This window comes from Leiobunum rupestre, chromosome 6 (assembly GCF_980474605.1).
Source record: "Leiobunum rupestre chromosome 6, qqLeiRupe1.1.hap1, whole genome shotgun sequence".
Taxonomy (NCBI): Eukaryota; Metazoa; Arthropoda; class Arachnida; order Opiliones; family Sclerosomatidae; genus Leiobunum; species Leiobunum rupestre.
The window spans coordinates 45,357,566-45,380,496 of record NC_143389.1 but is presented as its reverse complement, the minus strand read 5'-3'; the positions used below and the strand labels follow the sequence as shown (position 1 = coordinate 45,380,496).

The window sequence follows — 22,931 nt, the reverse complement described above, 5'->3', positions numbered from 1 at the left end:
GGTCGAACAAAACAAAGACGTGCCACCAAAGTGTAAATACGTTCGAGTCTCTGCGGGATTTCAACCCGTTCTTGCTTTATTACAACACCCCATAAATCAAACTAATAGGACTTTTTTTTATAAGAGTTTCCGCTATTCACTGTAGGGGGTAGCAAACCTAAAAACTTGCTTCCACTATACTTGCCAGCGTGAAATATTAGTAGCTATTAATACTAATAGCGGAGAATTTGGCTTGCCAAATTTGAAGCGGAAAATATATATTTGAAACAGATCGAGGCGGAAAATGAATATTCTTGAAGTGGAAGCCGATTTTAAGTGTTTATTCTACTATATATAGCTAAGAGCGCGCTATAATGTATTTGTAGAAAATTACGCTGACTAAAACAAATTTGTATAAAAACGAGATTGAAAATCCAAATAATTAAAATTTGTATCTAATAGAAAATAAAGAAATTGTTCTAAGTTTGAGACAAATTTCGTGGATTATTTTATAAATATTTAAGCGCGACCCAAAACAAAAATGGATCTAATGTTTCCCGAAAATTCAGTCTAGTGAGCAACAAAACAAGGAATTAAAAATAGCTCTCCGGGTTTTGTAGACCCCGGATCGTTAAAAAATCCACAGTATTTGTTTTTCACTCGCGTAAAACTTCGTAGGTGTTAAAGGCTTGTATAAATGGCGGTGGAAATAAAACTCAAAGCACCATTTTTACGCTCGCTGATAGCGGGTAAAATTAAAAATGATAAAAAATGTTGATAAAGTTAATAAAAACTACCTATGGACTATAATGCAGTTAAATTACGCGAAAAAGTAGAAATATTCTTAATAAAAAGGGACCAAAAAAAAAAGCTAAACAATAACAAATTTAAAGTAATGATAAAACTTACGAAATACTTGGACCAATATGTCTTCGAGGATAAAATTAAAACCAATATCCCCATATTTTTTTTAATTTTTAATGTTTAGGCTTAGCTTTTCTTTTCCGTTTAGTTAGTTGCAAGCCAGATTCCCTGCGTGATACTGCTGAGCTCCAACTAGGGTGAAACCGGTCTACCACTGGAAATTCTGGCTATTTTAATTTATTTTTGACTGGAAGATCTATTTGGTCCGACTTTCGCGTTTTAATTTTATTCTCGGAGACCTATTGGACCAATTATTTAATTAATTAATTACGTCGCTGTTCGGAGAATTTTGGAATCTTGGCAACGTAAAAGACAAGCCGTGTAATCTTTTTGTATTTTACGTTTCATTTATTTTATTTTATTTCTTTATGTAACCCTTTATTTACTCGTATATTTAATCCCATAATACTATTACTATTTCGTGTTTTAAAATGATTATTTCGAGATCCGGTAATGTTTTGCATTTGTGTAATTGCTGCGCTCCATAAGGAGCCGCCCTGTTACAAAAGGGTGTATTTTTATACGGCAGAAATAAAACCTCTAAACCTCTAAACCTCTATTTACGAACCCTTATCCGCGCCTAACACGCTTTTTCAATACATATCCTAAGCCTAACTACTTCTAGATCGAGAGAAAAAGGCTGATAGGCCAGACGAATTATGTACACGTATTTTACGTTCTTTATCTCGCTTGAAAACGCCTAGGGGGAACGTTTACCGTAAAAGGTTAGTTCACGATAAAGCTACGTTTACATTCCTACGAGTTTCACCTACGCGTTTTCCAGGGTGAGCTTAACCTGTCTAATGTATGTTTACAACGAAAATCCAAGCCGGATCTTGATCCTATTTTCGTTTGTCTTGATGATGAAGTGAAGAGTAAGAACGATCTATAACCTTTTTTCTTATTCTCTCTGTGGCGCCTTAGGCTAGGATCGGATAAGATGTTTGCGGGGGGATTGCGTAAAATAGAAAAAAGTAGGCCTAAACGAAATTTATGGAAATGCGTAGTTTTTCTTTACACCGCCCACCTCGAAATATTGAATATTTTCAAAATAAAATCTATACCACCTTTTCATAAAGCTCTCATCGAATAGAAATCGAAGAGGCTTGCTTTTGACAAGAAAGGCGCCCATCCTAGTTTAGTAAGCAAATACTATCTTTCAGATAAAATACTATTGAAAGAAACACGTGTTTACTAGTTGGAGCCAAGAGTGAGAAATAAAAAAATTAATGTGTTAGAAGAATGATAAAAGAGAGAAAATTGAGTTTTTTTTTATCTCTTCAATTTCAAAGCATTTGTCAACTTTGTTCCTCTTCTTCGGGGCATTGGCAGAAACCATGTTTGCTATATTGATCCCCTCAACTACCCTCAACCATTTCTATAGAGAAAACGATGTTTATTTTCCCTAACTGCGCCTGCACTCGCAAAACCCCCTGCCACTTTCTCTATCGAGGTTCCTATTTTCGATTGCTCTACAAATGTACAACTGTCATTCACGCCGGAAACGCTGCTACACTCGTACTTTTCTCAAAAAATATCGATACGTGATTAACAGAAATTCCAAAATGTACGAGATTCCGTAGACTTTACTGGCATTCACGCTTCGATATAACTGTCTACTGTAAAACTCCCCATTAAGGGTTTACCGTAATAAATAGACGTTGAACATTTCGAAATCCTCCCGTATAAACTCCGCCCCCAACTTAAATGGGACCTAATGTATGGGAAGGATATAAATATTATGATTTTTATTTACTAGGTCTGTAACGAAAACAATTTTAATTCTAAATTTATCTCGGGTGTTTTGTGGTTGAAATTATGGCTGTCTCTGTGGCCCCTAATTATATGAACCATTTTGTTTCGTTTGTAAGTGCAGTTAGATCGATCGCTTTCACGTGAAAACTGGGTTAAACTCGATATTGATTTTACGACAGCGAAAGTCTGTTCACACAAGCCGAGGAGTTCAATCCGATAATGTTAACGCGATCAACTTGTATACACCGAACCCCACAAGCTACATAGGTTTTCGATTAACTACGAGTTACGTAAGATCGAATTGACTTTCTTAGGGTACAAGTACATCGATAACATTCTCCTTATACCAATACATTTAGACAGTGGCGTAGTCAGGTGTTTTTTTCGGAAGGGATACACAAGCAAGGGGTTGTTCACTCCGCGAACTCGGTGTACACTGTCGTGCCTCTGACTGTGCCAATAACAGTTCGTGAACTCTTAACCTTTAACAGTACTAAGTACGCGAACTCGATGTACAGGTCATCCGAGATTGACTTACCCCTCGTACACAAGTAACTTAATCATTTTAATAAGAAAATGTTCTCATAAACAATAAATTTAGGGGGAGGTCGTAACCCCGACTATGCCACTGGATTTAAAATATACAATATTAATTTAGTATCTACGATGTCCAAAAACTCTTATAGCATGCGGGGACGTCAGGTAAACCAAGTAATTGTTACCATTTTTTATTTTTTTGGACCCCATACAAGGAATTTGGGGTCCATTTTCAACTTCTTAAAGCTAGTAAAATATGGTGATTTATCCTCAAAATACCAGTTTCTATCCTCCTAGTAATCCCCACTGGTTTTTCCCCCGAGCTCTTCGGTTTCCCCTTCCATAAAAACTTGTTGAGGTTAAAGGTAATAGTTAGTGTAGGGAGCTGTGTCCTCGCGTGGAGTGAAGGGCTTGCCACCACCCTCCTACGCATTGTAACCCGGCCACCTGAATTAATGGCTTTAAAAGTCGCTTGATGACTTAGGCCTAAGGCCTTGGGTATTAGCCTAGCTGATTTTATATCTCAGTATAATTTAAAGGAATGTTAAAGGTAACCCCAAAAATCTTTCCTTATCTTAAGGTCTTGGTGCCTCCTTAAAATTTCCAGGTAGGCAGTGGCCTACCTGGCCTACCTCCTGGCGTCGTCACTGCTTATATGGAAATTCATATAGTAGACGAATCAAAAATAGAGTAACAGAAAATTCGAGGCGAATTTCAGACACACGCAGTGAAATCGTACATCCCGGCAATATATGGGAATGTCATTAACAACACTTGTTATTTTGGGCCTATCATATCGATCGAGCTATATCGATAGTTTGTTTTGTATTTGTAAATAATTTCGTTGTATCCTACCTGTTCGGATGGAGGTCTTATAAGGTAGTGTCGAGATAGTTTACTTCTGACTTCAGTCGCCATGGCGCCCGACCGCATGCACTTCTCTTTTGACTTTTGGGAAAAGTCATCGGCTACTAAAGCGTTGTCCACTATATCATTACCGGCCGTGTGGCCGCGTCGTCGAAACGGGTCACGAAATGTATTTCGCGCGCGCCTCTCCTTTTGAACCATAGAGAGAGTGCCGCCATCTGACCTCAGTATTGCGAAACTTTCGGTTTACGAAATTTAATTTTAATCTGATTAAGAAACTTAAGAAACTATAAGTTTCTTAAAAATATTATAAGATTATATAACTTTTAGAATAATGTAAAATTTTATTAAATAACTCTGTATTTTAAACGACTGTTTGGGCTATTTTATATATAAATTGGGCGGAATGTTAGCCGGAAATTTATCCGGCATTCTTGTTGGAAGTTGTTAGCAAGATAGTGAAGAAGAAAGTGAGAGAGACGGGTTTTTGATTGAAGTCTTCCTAACTTTTGTTCACACATTTATGGTAGGTTTATTTATTACTAGTTATTTATTAATAAATTATTGTTAATTATTCTATAAATTGTGTAATTGACACTACATTTCATTGCAATATCACGTCAAGGGGGCGGTAATCTGGTCGTAGAAGTTAAGCCTTAGCCACAGTCTTTGCCTTCACTCTGTGTCCTGATTCCATGTAGTCTGGTACTATTGCCTCTGTTGAACTTAAGAGATCTCCTAAAAATTATAAAAATATTTAAATACATTACTGTAATATCATCTATTTGTTTTAAAAGCGCAATTTAACTTTTTAATGTTTTGAAACAATCTACAATCTTAAATGTTCCAAACAGGATTGGCAAATCACTAGTATTGGTAAAAATTAAACTACTTAGCCTTAACCAGGTGTCTTTAGCTTGTGCTTTGTCTAAAAACTCTACTTATTATTGTATAAAAGTTTATTTTCACACCTGAAAATATTCAATTTGGTTTTTTTTTCTTCAGAAATTCCTCATTTTTCAATAAATTTGTTTGGTTTCAGATGTTTTGGCTGTGTATTACGTTTTCATTTGGTTTCTGCCTCTTTTCTTAATGCTTCGTTTGGGGTGGAAATTGTAACATTACTTAATGGTGAGCCAAACAGCGCTGGAGACAATGGGGAGTATCCCAGTTACTGAAGGTATACCATAATTCCTTAGTAGGTAGATTTTAGTTGTAAACCATAGCACAGAGCTCAATTTCTTATGGTCAAACAAACCAAATAAGATTTCACTTTTGACATGGTTACAGTTATAATACTTATATATGTTATTTTTTATCTTTAATGAAATAATTTCATTTTACAGAGACACGGCAAGCTTTGGTAACTCTCGAAAGACTTAAAAAACAAGTGGAAAATGGCAGCTTACTTAATCCAAGCGTGAAAGATGATATTGATGTTATACTTGGGGTGTTGGAAAATCCAGTTTTTAATTCTATTCTCTCAATTCAGGTTATTATTTTCTGTATAAAATTTGTCAAATTCAGATTTTAAATTGATAAATAATATTTAAACAAAATTATTGGGTTTATGAGAGAAAATACTTTAGAATATCCAAAAACAAATTAAATTTAATATTCTTCTTGAATTAAAATTATGCTGTTATTCCAGTCACAAAGCAGTGTGACATTGATCGTGGGTAACTGAATTATGTTTTGATTTGTTCTCAAAACTTCTCGCATTAAGTTACGGAAAAGTTTGAAATTGTGGTTATCTTATAAACTGTTTAAGCAACATTTGTGTAAATTTGTTGGCTTGACTCAATTATTTTACGTGGTATTTTTATTATTCTTGTAATTTGGTGTAATATATGTTTTTATTTTTTATACTTTAGGAATCCATTAATGAGCTCAAAAAACAAATATCTAAACATCCATCAATTCTCGCTGATGATTTCGATATCACTCCCGCAACTGGAGAATTAATTCTCAATGTACCAAATGTTCCTACCCAAAACCAAAATTCGGCATCTTACGAACCTAGCTCTGATCCCGAACAAAATTACGATTACGATAATGAACGAGAGCAACAACAAGGCAGAGATAATAATAGTACAAGCTCGGAGGTAAAATAATAATACATTTTGGAACTTTCTCAAATTTAATACTATAACGCATCATTTTAATTAATTTAGGTGATTAGTCCCGCTGATATTCCTCCTGATTATGCGTTAGCCACAGTTTCTACTGACGCTTATGCGGAAGAATTTAGTCGAACTATATCTCGTGGTGCTCATGGAAGAGATATTTATACTATTCAACTGTTCAAGCCAGAGGGTAGTAGTCTGGGTTTCAGCGTTGTGGGTCTCCGTAATGAAAGCAGAGGAGAACTTGGCATATTTATTCAAGAAGTTCAACTCAATGGAATTGCGGGACGGTAAGTCAATGATCTTCCATTTTTGGTGTTAGTGTTTAAAGTTAAGAGTAAGATTTTAAGGTAGGTGTATCGTTTAATATTAAAGAGTTAACATTAATGGGTAAATTTATGAAAAAATAGACAAAGTAATGGAGGTCTTGTGTTACAATGTATTAGATCATTAGTAGTAGTCATTTACAGGGTTGCCATGCGTCATTGAATTTTGAAATGTCAGGTAATTTAAAAATGGGCATAAAATGTCAGGGAAAAGTCAGATAATTTGAAAATTGGTGTAAAATGTAAGGGAAAGGTCAGGGAATTTAAAAATGGGCATAAAATGTCAGGGAAAAGTCGGGGAATTTAAAAATGGGCATGAAAGGTCAGGGACTTTTAAGAACTTCTAAAAGTCAGTTAATTCAATTTTATCTTGACACTTTTTGAAGGTAATTTTACTCTAGATCTTTGACAAATTCTATGATTATCATTTATTTCCTTGAAAGTTTGGCTAATTTTCCCAACATTGCAATAACCTTTTTATTGAAATACAAGTCAATTTAAATTTATTAACTTCTGATAAAAGCAAAATATAAGATTTTGGCCTTAAAAGAGTCAGAGAAAATCTCTTAAAATGGTCAGGGATAACTGAATTTGAATCTGAAAATTTTGTGGCAACCCTGTCTACTTTAATTGAAAGGAAATTTGAAACATGCGTGCCAAGAATGTGAAAATGAAATTCAGGTTTACGATGTCAAGAATAACATTTTATATTTAAACCATTAATATTTTATGGAAACCACTTTTGAGAATGAATGTTTATTTTTTTTTTATAGCAATCCTATTTTTCAATTATTTTATTGCATATTCAGAGAAAGTTGGTATAAACAAATATAATTCTCTATTTTTGAAAAAAGCTGTAGTTATTGCTTGCATAATAGTGGAGGAAGTGGCTGAGAATTTATTGACCTTTAGTAGGAAACCTTTTTGTTAAAAATTGAGGGAAGTGAGTCACGCAAAATTGATTCTCTATTTATCCTTTCACCGTTTCTGCTCCGCCATAAAATTATTCACTAAACAAGTGGAATAATTTAATGATTAATTTTCCTTCAACACATGAAGGAATCTACGTTTTAGGTAGTTTTTTTGGTTGGTAAGGAATTTATAATTTAGAGGTTTGAGCTACAAAGAAAATACTACGGATAGTAATATTTAATGACATAATTTTTACTTAAATGTTAGGTAGACTTTATTTTTTTGTTGTGTGAATTTTTTGAATGTCTGTTGGTTAGTGGCTGGGTTATCGAGTGTGTTAGTGGCTGGGTTAGGAGCGGCAACTGTTTGCTGGTATTTTTTGAATGTCCGAATGAAAATTGAAATTGTGAAAAGATAATTTTATTGTGTTAGTTTAGTATGGATCATTGGGGGGGGGGGGGGGGGGGGGGGCTTGTATGTTTAGAGGAATTTCCTTGCCCATTGAACTTTTGCACTACCTAAATGGAGTAAATGTTTGTTCATTTTTAAAATGCACTTATAAATAAATTGAACTCTATTGTAAATACATAAATTAGGCCTAATAGGTTAAAAGTGCAATATATTATCTATAAATAGCCGTTAGATTTATGAAAGAGCCTGTCATAATAAAAGGTCCCAAAATAGGTGGTACAACCTCGGAATCGCCCTTGACTCGTTCTATCAAAAGGGAGCCCTCGCAAACGCCCTTTTCTTTCAATCGACTTATTACGCCCTATCACGGGATTATCATATGCCGACTTACTCTTTCTTGCACTTTTGCCATCTCTCGCCCCCCCCCCCTCCTCGATCCCATCTGATGTAAGAATGAGTTATGAAGCCTTAGATTCCTCGGGAGTCGCGCGTTCAGAAAGATATGCGCGTCCCACTTGAATGATTTGATCGATTCTAGCGTAGAAGGTGTAGCGCCGGTGTCCTCGCTCAGTATATGTATAGATTGTGTCCCCAGGGGCGGCGCGGATCCGGCGTAGATGCGGACGGGGTAGGGGGGGGGGGTAGAAATATGTAAATATGATTTCCCTATGACGTCTTTCCTTTAACAACTCCGCGTATGATAGAGCCTCCAGGGCTAAATCCGGATTGGAACTCCGGAGCATTCCTTAATCCTGGCGGCGGCGAGAAAAAAAGTCATTTCCCGATGTTGACGGTTATTATTACCCTGGCTCCTATAGAAAGTTTATAAAGATGAATCGAGGGGTTAACCCGATAGTTCCGCGGAAGAATGTTCGGAAAGTTAAGTCTGCGGGCTTTAAAGCTCGTTCATCCTTTTCGTTAACTATCAGGTCGGTTTGATGCACTTAAACTAGATAGAACCGGCCCTTTTTCTTTTAATATTTGATTTTTTTTTCTCCATTTATCCGCCCCTATTTTCCCACCCCCTTTTATCATTAGTTTTTCTTCGAGGTTTTATTTGGGAAAATACGAGTTCCTTTTTCTATTTATACCGTTTAGAGATTGATGGGGAGGTTTATACCGAAGGATATTTTTAAGGTGTTTCCTCCCCCCCCCGCACCTTTAGCCGGAGATGGGGACAGTCTTAGCAAAAATAAAAACGCGTAACGATTGGTTTGAAGTAAAGGAGAGTTTTCGAGGAGGCAAGCCACTAGATTTGAAGAGATAGATGGGAATGAAGGTAAAGCGGGCTAACCGAGATTTAAAAGTACACTCTGTTTGAAAAGTCTTCGACAGCTGAAATTTTTGCCCTCTTTTTAATTCTGCTAGAAAACTATAATAGATAGTTCGATGAAACCAATTGCAACTTTTATTTTTTTTCCAATATCTTTCGTTATTTATTGGTTTCGTCCGCCAAAAATTAATAGTTTGGCGGGAACCGTCAAAACTCATTTTTGACAACTGTTTAAATATTGGTTCTACGGCACTGACTCGCGCGTTTTTGAATTCACAATGGTCGATTCATATTTAGAAAGTGGAAAAATTATCCCTCTACAACCAACGGTTGAGAAGTTATAGCGTTTCAAAACTTACCTCTAAACTAGGAAACACCTAAAATGCATCAAGCGATTATAAATAACGCAACTTCGACGACAATTTGGAAACGCGATAGCTTCTCAACCGTTGGTTGTAGAGAGATAATTTTTCCACTTTCTAAATATGAATCGACCATTGTGAATTCAAAAACGCGCGAGTCAGTGCCGTAGAACCAATATTTAAACAGTTGTCAAAAATGAGTTTTGACGGTTCCCGCCAAACTATTAATTTTTGGCGAACGAAACCGATAAATAACGAAAGATATTGGAAAATAAATAAAAGTTGCAATTGGTTTCATCGAGCCATCTATTATAGTTTTCTAGCAGAATTAAAAAGAGGGCAAAAATTTCAGCTGTCGAAGACTTTTCAAACAGAGTGTACAGAGAGCGCGCGGTTCGATTGATTTTTATCTTCAACAGTTGCTCTTTTTGGTGCTCTTACTCGTTTCCCTCCCCGACTTTCTCTTCTTCCGTTGGTCAGTAAATGATCCCTTTACGGAAGCGAGAGGTTTAGGATGTTCGTTCCTTTTCCTTAGATCCATTTACGTTCCCCTAATGCGATTTAGCATTTATAGACTTTCGATGTGATTTCCAGTCCATCTAAGTCGATCTTTATTGCGAGACCTAATGATTTTGAACGTGTTGAAGTGTAAAATTATAGGGGAAATGTTTATCCGCGTCTCTTTGGTATCGAAATAAATAAAATAAATAATAAGAAATAAATAAAAAGGTTTTTCAGTTCCCCGGTAGCGCGCTTTTCCCCGAACACGGGTGCGCGGCGGTTGGAACACTTTTACAGGCGGTTTGACCTATCGCAAAAATATTGGATCTAATCAAAAAAGAGTATTGTTTCGGAAGAAACGCTAAAGCGAAAACGCATTTTTACGATTAGTAGAAAGAGAGTACGTCGTCGGCATTTAAAAAGTTTACGTTTGCTCGGTTGGTTTTCGTTCCTCGAAGGGATGAGATAGAGAAGAAATCTAAAAATTGGTACGTGCGAGTGGGCCCGAAGTCTCGAGGCTTGGCTCAAAACTGGCCTCGCTTAAGATCCCGTTCCGTTCGCTTCTCTCTCTTTTGCTAAACCTTTTCGTTCTCTTCTTTTTTTTTGCCCTTCGTTTGTTTTAAGAGCGGAGTTGCGTGCGCGCGTTCCCTTTTTGGCCCCGAGTGCGTGTTTGGTTTTACGGCGTCCTCTTCCCCGCCGTTCTCTGTCGGCGTGGGCTCTCCCGCTCTATGTACCCAGCAGCGGCAGTCGCTTGGCGTTCCGAATTTCTCCCCGCCGACGGCCTTCTCCGAAGATCGGGCTTGGAAGTATAGCTTATCCTAGCCGCGCGGGAACCAGGGGGGGACGCACTCGGGCAGCCGACGCGGCCCCTGGAACGCGTATAGTAAAGCGTGCGCGCTCTCCCGCTCGCCCGTAGTAGATAGCAGCGGCGGTAGTATCTCCTTTCTTTCCTGGGTGGCCCTTTTTTTCGCCCGTTGATTCTGCGGATTCTATTTCGGGAGGGGTAAAGTCTCGCGGTCAGTCGCTAAGCCTAAACTCTCGGGAAGTATACTCTTCTCATCCTCCGTTTCCCATTAGCGGAGAGGGAGAAGCTCGCTTCGCAGCGTCGTCCGTTTCGCTCCTGATTCTCTCTCTCACTCTTAACCCTCGGTCTCGGCTTGTGTGTGTGTGTGTGTGTGTGTATAACGGGACGAGGCTTAACGCTCGAGTAGCGGCTTATTTTCGGTCGCGCGACGAACGCGTATCTTCCCCCGAACGTTCCTTTTATAACTCGTAGCGTTTTCTTTCGATCAGAAGCTCGGGCCGTTCTACGGACGCCGGTACCGATTGCCTTCGGCGTATTCGATTAAGAAAGGTAGATAATCCCGTCCGCCGTTGTCGTCGGCGCCGCGAAAATGCGAAGTGCGACCGCGTTTTTCGAACTGGAACTCCGGCGGAATCGACAGCGAAAATGACTTGGAAACGCGAGTGATCGGGAGAAACTTCTCAGCTTGTTTTTGGTGGAGAAAACATGTTTCGAATATGGAAAAGGGTACTCGCTGCCGTCGCTACTTGCGAGAAGTGGAGGGATTAATCACCGGGGGCTCTCAAGCCCCGTTCCCTGTTAAGGTAATCCAAAATATACCCGTTATTTTCACTACATATGGCTTTATTCCAGCCTCCCAAAAACCATTCCACAACCTATAATCTGGCGTTGTCCACGCGCGAGGCTGATCCGTTTACGTTATGGAGTCGCTTCGGGAGGCGGCGCCTCGTTTTCTTTTCAATTATTAAGCGTAGTTCGTAACGTCGGATTCAATTTGATGGGAATTAACCTTTGATATTTTAACGCGGCGCGTGTGTTGGCTATCCCCGTGCCTTGTTATTTATAGGTTATTTATAAAGAATGAGGTTGCGCAGAGGAAACTCGAAATTAACTTCATTCTTGATTATATTGATTCTCCGAGCGGCGCTACCTTTTCGCGAAAATCTCCCTTATTAATTCGGAAGTTAACCTGGATTTTTCTTTCGTTTGATCCGCCGCTTAGCTCTTAGCTCATCCTGATTCGCTTCCGACGCTTTAAAAGCTAGCACTTACATTTTTCCCGGAGCCATCCGCGCCGGAAAAAAACCCAATCGTTTCCGGCCAAATGTGTTTGGCTACTGACACTGAAACCCTAAACCCCTTATTTGGGGTGGGGGTACCTACCTCCCCTTTAATCCCGCCACCCGCTCTATATTGATTGCAATTTATTGTTGAGAGCGTACGCTTCTGGTTGGCCTTCTCTCTGACTGCCTTTTTTAGGGGAGAAGAAAATGCCCCGACCAATCGATTTTCCCATTCATTTGGAGTATAAGGTAAAGAGCATCTGGAAACAAAGTAGGCGCGAACAACCCCATCCATATATCCTTCTAGTCTCGCGATATTCGCTATGGCCCAGACCATTCTCTCTTTTGTCCGGCAATGGAAATGTTTCCACGGGTCAAGGAAATCAGGGATTTAAAAAATAGGCGCAAAACGTTAGGGAATTATAAAAATTAGGCTAAAATTCAGGGAAAGGTCAAGGAATTTTACAAATTAGTAAAAGTCACGGAATTTAAATTTGGTTTTATTATTATATATTTATAATAGTTCCTTAAACGTTCTGGTCATTTTAAATCTTTTTAATAAAACGTTTTTTTTTAAATTATAAAAAAATGTTTGTAATATAACTTTAATTAAATTAATTTTATTTTGATTAAAGTAATATCAGAAGTAGATATAGGGGAAGGGTAACACAAGGGTTTCCTGGTGTAGCGGCATTCCGACCAACCTCAAAAAGACGCCAAAAAAATGGCGGAATGACACATTTTTTTAAATCAATCTACTCCCAAAAGAAACATAGTCCCCAGAGCTATCCGTGGTTGGCTAAAGCTAGAGAGATTTAAATCTTTGATCCCTCGTAATTATTTTATTACTACTTTTTCACTTCACGTCACTTGAGCTACCCGTATCTGACGTCATCGTACGTCACCATTACGACATATGCTTGTCAGCCAATCAGAAAAAATCACGAAATTCGAGGATGGTCGGACTGCTCTCCTTCTGGATTAAAATTTGTCTAATTTTAACCATATGAAGATCATAAAAAATCTCTAAAAATGGTCAGGGAACACATTGAAAAGTCTGGGAATTTTAATCTTAAAATATTGTGGCAAATTAGATAAATTAGATAAAAATTATTTTTAGTAATAATTTATAAAATATAATTATAGATGAAAAATAGATCAAGCCCCTGTAGAAGTGCTCCAACCGCTTCGCTTCGAAGCAACGCTCGTCAGTCAAAGCCTAAGGGGTAACTCTTTGGAAGGCTCTCAGGGGCTTAATAAAATTTAACGTAAACACCGGGTAACCAACAGCCGTCGCGAGGATTCAGTAACGGCTAAATGAATTTGAAAAATACGTGTCTTTCGAGTGAAATCTTCCCCGCGGACCCGAAGCTAGCCGACTAAATCCTGCCTCCTTAATTCTCCGGCCCATCGTTTCTCGTTATCCTCCTTTTAAAACTCCCCTTCTGAAAAGTTAAATCTGACCGAAAAGCCTCCAATTTTTTTCGAGAATACTAAATTACGCGGGCTCCTCGAGTTCTCCTTCCTTATTATTATAATTTTTATCCGAGGGCAGATTTCTGTTCGGTCAAAGGAAGGGGGCGTGCTTTTTCTCTCTCTCTCTCTCTCTCTCTCTCTCTCTCTCTCTCTCTCAGGCCCACTTTCTTTATTACTTTCTATTTTATTCTTGTTGTAAAGGCTGGCCTAAGATTGATCGGAAATCCAATGTTCATTAATGCGAGGCGCTTTCGGTTTTTGGCGGGTTTTTGGCAGCGCGTACTCGCGTTCCTGTAACGTGCCTGGAAAAGTTGATTAGATTCAAAAGGCCCGTTTGGTTTAAAAATGATGGCTTAGGGCGCCGCTCGCTTAGAACCCTTTCACGCTCGCTTCCGTCTTCTTCGCCACATCCATTACACAATTTTTATCCGAGCCGTCTGCCTTTGTAATAAAATTTCCCCTTCAGTAGTTAAAGGTTCGTGTCTCAGGGTTCATACAGATTTGGAAAACCTGGAAATTTCAGGGAATTGCAGGAAAGTCAGGGAAATAGTAGGGAAATTACAATTTTGATGCAAAAATCAGGGAAATTTATGAGGGTTCAGAAAAATTGCCCCAATTAATACAAATTTCTATCAATAAGTTTTTCCATAAGTGTATAATATTGTTACGAAAGTGTGACACTTTTGATCCTTAGCATGCAAAAAAAAATACTGAGAGCTATTCACAAGACAGACTCCATTACGGGCTTCGTCGCAGTTTTGCGTCCGCCTGCTCCCGCGTCACAGGTAGCCTTTGACAGCGCCTCGTTGGGGGAGATTTTCTTCTGGTGATGACGTCACTCCGTTTCTAGCTTTCAGTAAAAAAATTCCCCAAAGTGACAAACTTATGGTTTTTCTTATTAAAGATTTGAATTTATTTTTTCTTTTATATTATAATATTGAACCAACAAATGAACTGTATGGGTTTTTAAAAATAGTAAAACCATAAAAATGTATGAAGGTTTGCAGATAGGGTCACTCTGTACCGAAACATGGGTAATAAACAATTTAACATAAAGTTATGAAAGATCCAATTTATAACAAATGATTTTATAATATTTATCACTTTATCAGTGAATTTAACCTTTAAATTCAACGTTTTCCCACTTGAATTCGACAAATTAATTTAAACTTTTAACGTAAGCTCTTCCGGAAACTTGAGAATTCCAACTTATTATTTTGGCGCTGTTGTTAAACGAGTCATATATTGTATTACGGGTACTAGAATTGCAAATTTAGGCCTCGGTCATTTGCATTTCATTTGGTATTCCCCGTTGCTCATTCGCTCACTCACTGCTCGGCCGTCTGACGAATATCTCCGAATTACCGAGAGCTATAATTCATTGCGTATGCGACGCGGTCATTCGCCCCCCCCTCTCTCTCTCTACGAAGACTTACCCCATTCTCCAAACCCTCAGCCCCGTCCAATCCCCCTCCCCAATCGAATATTTAGTGGACAAAGTAGGATGTTAGAATTGGTTCTAAACCGGGTTCCTTTAATCACCGAAGTTTGTGGACACGGCTCCAGTCGCTACGAAGAATTTTGAGATGGGGAGCTCCCTTTGTGAGAATCTTTGTTGTTTTCCGTACGGAAATATACAGTGTAGATTATTCGCAACCCCAGGAGACAAGGCACGTCCTCTCCGCTATTGGTCTTCGTCTCATTACTGCGGGGACGCCCTACCCAATTTAGCCGTGCCTAAATATTGGCGCCTTCGAAGGCGATCCAACGGAATCCCAATTGATTTCCCAGGCGTAATTTGCTATTCGATTATTTACAAAAGGTTTTCTTGTCAAGATTTGACGCCCTATTTTTCGCTCCCGATTCTAAAAATATTTACTCGTTCTAAAATCGTTCTCGACGAAAGGTTTGCCGACTTCGTTGTTAAGTCCGCCCATTCGCGTTCTTTCGCTATTGATACTTGTCCCACTACGTAAACGACATACACGGAAATCTATCCGAGTTTGATCCAATCTTTTTTCGACCTGACCTTATAGTGATTTGTATTTGCTGTATTATATTTGTTGTTAAGAAAGTAAAGTTCTTAACTGCAGTTGTCAGGCGACATTGCAATCTGGTAAAGAACCCGGCGCGGGGTAAAATAATTTTATCCTAGCAGACACTCGCTCTTAACGCTCTCTCTACTATCTCTAGTTGCAGGCTTCTCCAATTTCCACAAAGTGCGCTAAAAAGAAAAAGAGGTAAAGTCGTAACCCGATCCTCTTCGCTTTTGACCCGGTCGAGGAAGCCCGGGGGTGAGGAGTGGCGGCGTACTTTTAAGAGGGAACCCCTTTAGAATATCTTCTTTCATTTCCCATCTTTTGAGAACTTTTCGCCATTATTTCGAGATATATATATATATACTCCCGCAGTAATTCTGGAAAAGCGATATAGTCCAAAGTGACTTCCCAATCTCAAAGCGCGGCCTCTCGTCCTTCCGTATTAGAAGCGGTTAAGAGTGGACCCGACTGATATTTTTCCGAATTGGGACCGATTTTCTCCTCCTTTCTCTAACTTTTACGGGTCCTTCCTTATGCTTGGCTTCATTCTAGGAATTTTTTTTTATCTTTATAGACGATATTGGTTTGCTATATATATAGAGGGAATAGAGTATATTAGAAAGAGCGCGCCACCTTTGGCGGGACAGCGTATTACTCGACAGCCGATAAGGCGAAATAAATTTAGAGGTGTTAGTTCTTTTTTTTAGGTGTAACTGCCGGATGGTCTCGCCCACTTTTAGCCTTTAACTTTGGGGCTTTATAGGAACGAGTTATAAAAAATCGTATAAGAACTCTAGAACCGCACCCTTTTTCGAGGATCGTTTTGTGTCTGGACCACCTACCCTAATTCCCTCGTTTATTTTTAGTTGCCTTTTATCTTGTTTCATTCCGAAATTCATCCTAACCTTAAAAACATTATTAAACTGGTCAACGCCAATAAATTAATTCCTACATTTTTAATTAATTCTTATTTTGGTCACGGCTAGCGTGTTTAATAATTTATTGAAAATAATATCTAAACACCTTAACCTGAAAACAGTGCTAAACCGGACAAGATCACTATATTAATTAATATGAAATTTTCTAAAATTACAGTTTTAATTAATTTTTTATCTATTTTGGTCACGGTTAGCGTGCTTAATAATTTATTGAAAATAATATCTAAACACCCTAACCTGGAAACAGTGCTAAACCATCAAGGCCAACCAATTAATTCTTATGAATTTTTCTAAAACTACATTTTTAATTAATTTTTTATCTTTTTTGGTCACGGTTAGTGTGCTAAAAAATGTATTAAAAAATATCTAAACATCAACCGTGTTAAACCAATAATTCCTGTAAAATTATATTCGCGATTTTCAAAATCGACTTTTTATTTTTAATAATTTTCTTTTATTTAACCATCTCAAAAGTTTAACAAACTAACTATAAATTATTTTTTTATCATGGTTAGCTGGCTTTAGACTTACTTATAGTAATGTCTAATCATCCTAACCTAAAATCAATGTTAAACCGGTAGCGATAGCTTATATAGTCTTTGATCCTAACCAATGTTCCGAAGTGGAAAAAGCCAGGTGGAAAATAGTGGAAAATTGCGGGCTGGACAAAAGTGAATTTAGTGGACAATAATTATTTTTACTACAGAAAATTATAAAATAATAATAAAAAATGTTTTAACACACAAATTTCAGATTTGGGCTACTTAAGGCAAATATATGTATTGGAAGGGTCAGATTCTGATTAATATTAGAATAGTGTATTAATTTTTTTGAATAATTTATTTATTATTTAACATTGTAAGTTCAGGGTAAACTAAGACGTTTTTACAATACACTCCTTAAAAATTTAATTCCAATTACTTTTTTTAGCTTTTAAATGCAATTTTCCTTTATTAACCACTTTTTGCCAATTTTCCACTATTTGCCACTGACCTGGACAAGTCCACCAAATTCATTCCTTTAATATTGCCTGATGTGTTCGCGATTTTGAATTTTGGCAATTGTTTTTCTGTTTCGATCGCGGTTAGCGTGCTAAAAACCTTTTGAATATAATATCTAAACATTTTTTATTGATATTTGCAAAAACCACGAACGTTTCTACCTCGTGTGTCAACTCTATTCGCGTGACAGAATACATTTTGAGCGGGTTTTTTTTTCTGATTACGTAAATTGCCTCCTAGGTTGGGTTATTTTATATTTTCTAATTTCGAGAAAATGCATAATTCTTCCAGCGTTCCTCAACGTATAACGAAATTAATTTGACGTCCAACTTTGGTAAACGGGCAGTTTGATAAATATATTCGTTCAACATCGCGTATAATGGGACTATGTATCTTAATTCATTTTCTCGGGGATTTCGTAAGATTTATCGATGGGGACTTTTCCAATTCTTTTCAGAGTGGTGGCCTCCCCTTTTTTGTCGAAATCGCTCTTTTCGGAGTTTCCGATCTCGAAGTGAGATTCTTGTCTTTTTATCGCCGAGGGGAGATTTTCTTCCGAAGCGATGGGCCGCTTTCAATGGGGGACACGCTGTCTGGCGGTACTTCATCCATATTTCATTCGGTCCGACGGAATGAAAACCCGGATCCCTTTTACCCGGACATGGGAATCTTACTCCGCCGATGTTTCGCTATTTGTGTCTCTCTGAAACATTTTATTTTCGCATTTTGCGCGATTTCTAACGACACCTCGCAACCGGACGCTTTGGGACGACAGACTATATCCCAAATTTTATTTTGAGACTTTATATCAGAGTGCAACTTTATAAATAGAGTAGCTTTCTGTAAATCATCCATCTCTAGCTAGATGCCCGCTAGGTCTTCGTAACTGATCCGACTTGTCTTCCACGAGGCAGTAAGTGCGTTATTTGAAGCGGAGGATTATGGAAAACTGTCGAGACGTTACGCGTGGAGAGGTATTTGTTGTCTAACTTAAAGAAACGCAACGGCGTTTTAAAAATATGGGTGCTTATCAAGTAGCCACACCCCGTTCTAAGCTCGTGTTAGTACACGCGGACAATCATATTATCGGATTTTTCCGAAACTACGGTGAAAAATTAATGGGAATTATAACGCAGTGTGTAGTAAAATATTGATAAACTAACAGACATGTTAGTTGAATATCATTTGTATATTTTTACAGTGACCCAAAATAATATTATACTAAAGAGTATTAGATCTAACTCTGGATTTCCGAGGCTCTTGAAAATATGCGTTTCGCTGACCGGCGAATCGGACAAGCTCAGTTTTTTCTTTCTTTTCATTTTTCAATCGCTTTTGTTCGGACAGAAGAAATAGAAGAATCGGAATTTTCTGATTTCTACGTTCATGAAATAAATTGAGCCGAGCCCGAAATATGTTTGATTATAAATTATAAATTAATTTGAAATAAATACTGCCATCACGGTTGCTAAGTTGGTATTAAAAATACCCCTCCTAGTTTGGCCCCCTTTTAGATAGGTGTTATAAGAACGTGATAAGACTAATAATCTTTTGGCGGCTTTATATAGCGTCAAGACCATATTTCGGTTAAATAGGACGTACTAGTCTACTTACAAGGCTCGCTAAAGCTGATTCAAATGGAAACTACACTTTTCTAATTATAAAGCGCCATCTGTTCTCTTAATTTTTAGATAAAATGTCTATACTTAGTTATGTTAAATTTATCTATTAATCAGGGTTCGTACAGACCTGGAAATAACAGGGAATTGGAATGTCGATAGAAAGGTCAGGGAAATTCCAATTTTTAAGTAAAAATCCAGGATATCAGGGAAATTTATGAGGGTTCAGAAAGTTATAATATTGAACCAATTTAACTTAAATAACAATCATGAAATAAACTGCTCTGCAAATCTTAGTTTTATTTTATCTTGCTCCTGGAAAAATCGGGGAAATATTCGTGGGAAAACCTGGAAATATCAGGGAAATCGCGATTAACCCGATTAATTTAGCTCGTGCAACTTTAACTAAAGCCGAATTTAAGAGGATCAACGTTGTACGTTCTCAGTAACATTAATACGTTTTTGATAGACTTAAGGCAAAACGCACGCGCGAGGCTCTCACATTCACGGTTAATTATTTTCTATATGATAAAACTGTAAAGATCCCCGACCTTTAATTAAACTGTGGAACTACGTCCTCCGTTTTTAATTCAATTTGGGGAATAAATCGCATTCCTTAGTTATAAACTGGCTTTAAAGAATCCAATTAGCGGATCTTCATCTCCGTAAAAATCAAATTAAAATACGCTAATCCGATTTTCTACGGTGGTGGCTCTCGATGGCTAGCTTTATTGGCGGACATCCGGTCGCTTGGATGGATGACTTTAGCGGTTATGAGACTTTAATACGTAGCCAACAGAAACGGCTCTCTTTCCCGACGAAACGAAATGAAGCGGAAAATAGGCCGAAGAAAGAAGAGAATGCGAAAAAGAAAGAGGATTGTCGATTTCAAAAAGTCTTAAATAATAACTGGAAGAGGGACCCCACGATGTGGAACTTTTTTCTTTCTCGCGGTCTGTTGGCGGTCGCCGATTGAGAACCCTAATGAAAGTGACAGATATTAATGGAAAATCTATAGCCTCGTCTCTTTGTCGCGTGGCCTAGTTGACACCTATACATTGTCCCCGCGTGTGCCGCTATTCTTTGTTAAGAAACATTTATCGTGGCAAGATTGTCCAGAAACCTTGTGTTCGGGTCGTTAACATTGCGAAGCTACTCCGATCGTTATTTACGAGTAGACGCGGTATGTTTCGCTGTAATTTTTCTTCTTTTCAATCTCTATTTTGAGATATAGTCGTTACCTGTGGATAAAATAGTTTGTTTCACTTTTCTTATAAGTTCCCCTTTTAATTTTATTTATCAACAACAACAACAAAATTAAAATAGTTTTTTTATTCTATTGAATTTATTGATTTTTAATCCATTATTGATTATTTTCCAGTATACTGTACTTCTATAACCAAAAATTAAATAAATATTAATTTTAATTGATGTTTAACAGGGTTGCCCCAATACCTGGAATTCCTGGAAAAGTCAGGGAATTTGAATATGGGTATAAAAATCAGGAAATTTTAAAAATTAGTCTAAAAATCAGGAAATTTTAAAAATTAGTCTAAAAATCAGGAAATTTTAAAAATTAGTCTAAAAATCAGGAAATTTTAAAAATTAGTCTAAAAATCAGGAAATTTTAAAAATTAGTCTAAAAATCAGGAAATTTTAAAAATTAGTCTAAAAATCAGGAAATTTTGACTAAAATATAGGTTAAAAAATACAAAATCGTGGCACAAAATAAGTCAGGGAAAATCTCCGTAGATGGTCAGGGAAAACCTGGATGAGTCAGGGAATTTGTTTGTGAAAAACTGTTACAACCCTGTTTAATATTTTAGCTAGCTCAGATTTGATGTTATGGAATTTTTTTAGAACGTATTATTTCTCAATTGAAATACATGTGATTTAAATCTCATTTTTCAAACAACTATTTGTTTTAAAGCCAGCCCAAATTTGGCCTTTATTTTAAATTTGTTTAGCAAATAATTTTAAAAGGGCCCAAAATTAGTCTTTAGTAGTTTGATCCTCTGTTTCATCCGTTTCACCGTATATTCTATTAAAGTCGTTCCATCGGACTTTTATTAACGAATTAATATCAATTAATTAAAATTCGCGAATCATTAGAGCTTCTTCCAATCATTCATTTTCAATTCGGAGCTACTCGTTAAAATTCGGCAAACGAGGCGTCATTTATTTTTACGTCCATCGGAGCTTTCTCGGCGGGGGCTCTTTTAACAAGAGATTTGCGCCTGGTTCCGTTTCATTTAACGCTCTCAAATTTCGAATCTGGTTTCGCTTATTTGAACAAGGCGGAAGGGGCGGCCGCGGTACGGGTGGCCTCCCGAAAGAAGGGGAACTCGAGCCTTTTCTGGCATTCTCTCCCCGTCATTACCGCGGACGGGATTGCTTAGAGCCTAATAAACCTTCGACGGACGCTTAAAATTGTTTGACAACACTTTGGCCAGCGACCGGGGTTCAACCTAGCGTCCGCGCTTAATGATAAAATCCCCGCTCGAATTTACGGGCTAACTCGACACGCGGTGGCCGGCAAATCCTCGACGGACGCTTCTAGACGCCTTTTCGCCTCGTAAACGGAAAGGTTAGAGCTGGTCGTCGTACGCCGAACTTTAAAATGGGCTAATAAGTTGATCCTGGGAAAACAGAGCCGTAGACCATTCCGCCTCCCTCGTTGGCGAAGCGGCCTTCTCCGTTATTCTCTTGGTCGAATGGTTGTTGACATGCCTTCTCGGTGGGAACGGCTGGCGTTAGGAGGATGGTGGAAACGGAAAAGAGTCGGCCGCGATCCTGAGACGGAGATGGGATGTTGGATGGCGGAGGGATTTCGGGTCGATCGATCACGGAGACCTCTCTCTTTCTCCGGTTGCCTTTCCTCGAATTGATTATTTCATCTTGTCCCGCCCACGTAAACGATACTCCATATTCGGCTTCTTTTTCTTGGGCTGTTGGATTCGGAGGAACCCCGAGAGGGAGGAGTCCCCCTCGTGTTTCCAAATCGCCATTATTATTCTACTTTTGCCGACCCTCCCTATTGAAAAGCGTACTGGCCAAAATGATCAATTTTATTACACTCTCGATCCGCGCCAATTTTTGAACGTGACCCATATTCCCCTCCCTTTGAATTTTTATTCCCAGTTTAATCAAAACTGAAATAACTAAACTTGAAGAGGTATTGAAGTTTCGAGGACTCGAGCTTACGTTTCAGCTTTCACTTTTTACCCCCGTCATAATGTCCCTAGTCAGTTCGTCTGTATTACCGGTGGGAAAATGTAGTCATTCTTTGGACAGTATCCTCGGCCACCTTCAAAAGTCGCTTGATGACTTAGGCCTAGTGTTGTAAGTCGGAAAATTTCCCGCTCGGAAAATTTTCCGGAAAATTACCGAGGCCTTTTTTCCGGAAAATTTTCCGTATTTTTCCGAAAAATATTAAAAACGTTTTCATTCCATGATTTGTCTAATATATTGTTTGCAAATTTAAATAAAGCGGCATTTTCACCTCATTTTATTCTAATCTAAAAGTAAAACTAAACCTATAGAGTAGTTTAAACTGGTTGAAATGTAACACTATTGATGTTTTGTAGTATGTTTACTGATATTAGTCATTTTAAATCGATAAAAAGTTTAAAACATTAAAAACCCTTGAAAAGTAGTTTATGTTTAAATTTTTTATTTTTCCGATTTGCGGAAAATTTTCCGCAATTCGGAAAATTTTCTGGAAATTTTTCCGCATTTTATTTTTCCGGAAAATTAACAACCCTACTTAGGCCTAAGGTGGTGCCTTGGGTATTAGC

The 22,931-nt window shown here is 37.9% G+C and overlaps 1 protein-coding gene across 3 annotated transcripts in view; it reads left to right on the top strand.

The window, feature by feature from the left end:
• Positions 1-4,461: 4,461 nt before the first annotated feature.
• The window catches only part of LOC149941135 (multiple PDZ domain protein-like), a 322,502-nt gene continuing 304,032 nt past the window's right edge, over positions 4,462-22,931 (top strand). For all 3 annotated transcript variants that reach the window (XM_090176997.1, XM_090176996.1, XM_090176998.1), the window contains exons 1-5: positions 4,462-4,588; positions 5,105-5,242; positions 5,409-5,554; positions 5,937-6,167; positions 6,237-6,478. In XM_090176997.1, the coding sequence (XP_090033123.1) occupies positions 5,191-5,242; positions 5,409-5,554; positions 5,937-6,167; positions 6,237-6,478 (671 nt within the window). In that variant the 5' untranslated portion in view covers positions 4,462-4,588; positions 5,105-5,190. The remainder of the gene's footprint in view (positions 4,589-5,104; positions 5,243-5,408; positions 5,555-5,936; positions 6,168-6,236; positions 6,479-22,931) is intronic.